Source organism: Drosophila elegans, unplaced genomic scaffold (assembly GCF_018152505.1).
Source record: "Drosophila elegans isolate 14027-0461.03 unplaced genomic scaffold, ASM1815250v1 contig_208, whole genome shotgun sequence".
In the NCBI taxonomy this organism is placed as follows: Eukaryota; Metazoa; Arthropoda; class Insecta; order Diptera; family Drosophilidae; genus Drosophila; species Drosophila elegans.
This window is the reverse complement of record NW_024545578.1, coordinates 17718429-17720347: the sequence shown is the minus strand read 5'-3', so window position 1 is coordinate 17720347 and position 1919 is coordinate 17718429. Positions and strand designations below refer to the sequence as shown.

Below are 1919 nucleotides of genomic sequence, written 5' to 3'. Positions count from 1 at the left end.
GTTGAAAAGTGCAGGGGTGACCTTTTAGGGTCGCATGCATAAAATGCAGGCTCTTTTCAGAACTTTCTCGAGTGGCCCCAAAATGGTCGATATCATTTTCAGAGATGATTAGGGATTTAATAAAGCTGTTCGACAAGCATAGTGCACATTACTTATTATTATATCTGTTTAAAGTAATAGTGCCTTAAAATTCAACTTTTATAACTACTCCAATGTTCCCGACAAGACAGTCAGAATTGAATAGCACTGCTTTAGTATCTGCAAAAGAATGCCTTGAATTATTGCTAAAGGGGCTGCTTGAAAACTTACTTACAAACATGTAATTCACCAAGTTAAAAGGCGGAAAAGGACTAGCCCTCATGATTAGTGGCTTTTGAGCCCGCAGGATAAAAAAACGAAAGTGCTGATGGATGTTGATGGAACCAACAGTCGGATCGTATGCCTCATAGACAGCCTCGGCCACCTCTGCTGACTCCTCGGAAAGCATATCTCCGAATTTCGACCAGAACGACAGGTGCCCCAGAGTCATCAACATAATAATCAGATACTCGGCTGCCACTTGAGGATTCTTTCTGGCTACCAAAACTTCAAAAAGGGACAACGAGACCAGAAAGAAATTTACTAGCATTTGCATTATAAATGTTCTGTTGAAAATGTTGTTACAATGATCAGATAGTCTGTGAATAGAGCAAAGGTATTACGTGGTCATTAAGGTCATGCCAGGCCTTACAGAATAATTCGCTGATGGAACTTTGTCAGTCGATGTAGTTCTCTTTCCAGCAGACTCTCATCACCATGGCAATGCTCCTGCAGGCTACGCAACTCGATGCAAAGGACCCTCAGAGAAGAAGTCAGCTCGAAGAAGATGGACACGGCCATGTTCTCCACAGCCCCGAGCCAAACCAGAAAGTAGGTCAAGGTGGTACTTTGACTTACAAAGATCAGGCAATAGGCAATCGGGTGCTTCGAGGGATCGTGCAGATGAAAGGGCCAGGCCACGTGGAAGGGCAGTGTCACCGACTCCATCCAAAAGGGCGTTGATATTTTGATCAGGATGAAAGATACTAGGAAAGTAAACCAAGCGACTATCAAGGCCATATACAATAGGAAATGAAAACGCTTCGTGGCCTGCACTTCCTTTCTGCCCGGGCCCTTTGTCTCACAATGATGAATGTCATCAAGAGCATCTATAACCGCATCAACGTCATTAGCATACTGAGCGAAGAATATTAGTCTGAAGAATATAAATATGACCTACGCGTTTGGAAGGCTTACATTAATGACAAATTACAAAGGATCATTTCTTTTTCGAACCGAAATAATGAAGACCAGATCCCGTCCCAGGATGGCAATATTGTCAATGGACTCAAGAACGCCGTAGCACATGCTTGCCAGGCTAACAGCGAGCTGGATCACAATATAATAGTGCCAGACCACATTCCTGGTCACTCGCCGTTCCTCAGAGTTTGTGTATAAACACAACGCCCTATAAAAAGAATTTCAATACGCTCGATCTTAACAGACAGCATTAAGGACTTACTTTACTTGGTCCCGCGTCCAGTAGGCAATTATGTGCGTGGAGTGGGCCAGCGGATCCTTGAAAACTGCCAAGCCTTCGATGAATGGACTCCAAAATCGATCCCATTTGCCATTTTTACGTTCACTCTGCAGCTCGGTCATCTTTCAACCCAATGCAAATACTGGGTGTGCCGAGTGACCAGGAACTGCAAACTGCTTTTTATACGCATACGAGGTGTGGAATTACTGAATAAATAACGAAGGAACTTATTGCTCATTACGGCAATTGCCGGCCGAGAACTTCGCAGCTGCCGAGTGGCTGCCTGGGAAATGGAAAAAGGAAAATGGGAAATAAGAAAACTCATATTTGCAACTGCAATTATTGGCGAATACTCCGGAAT

At 43.8% G+C, this 1919-nt stretch overlaps 1 protein-coding gene across 1 annotated transcript; it reads right to left on the bottom strand.

Moving 5' to 3' along the window:
- Positions 1 to 204: 204 nt before the first annotated feature.
- Positions 205 to 1705, bottom strand: LOC108142329 (odorant receptor 65a). The gene is made up of 5 exons (XM_017266083.2): positions 1541 to 1705; positions 1315 to 1486; positions 731 to 1254; positions 314 to 677; positions 205 to 258 (listed from the first exon to the last, which is right to left on the bottom strand). The coding sequence occupies exons 1-5, from the start codon at positions 1678 to 1680 to the stop codon at positions 205 to 207; spliced, it is 1254 nt and encodes a 417-aa protein (XP_017121572.1). The 5' UTR covers positions 1681 to 1705.
- Between the last annotated feature and the right edge of the window lie 214 nt (positions 1706 to 1919).

Coding starts and splice junctions, on each gene's coding strand:
- LOC108142329 (XM_017266083.2), bottom strand. CDS start 1,680: ATGACCGAGCTGCAGAGTGAACGTAAAAATGGCAAATGGGATCGATTT. Junction 678..730: donor TTCCATCAGCGAATTATTCT/GTAAGGCCTGGC, acceptor CTCTATTCACAG/ACTATCTGATCATTGTAACA. Junction 259..313: donor ACTTGGTGAATTACATGTTT/GTAAGTAAGTTT, acceptor ATTCTTTTGCAG/ATACTAAAGCAGTGCTATTC.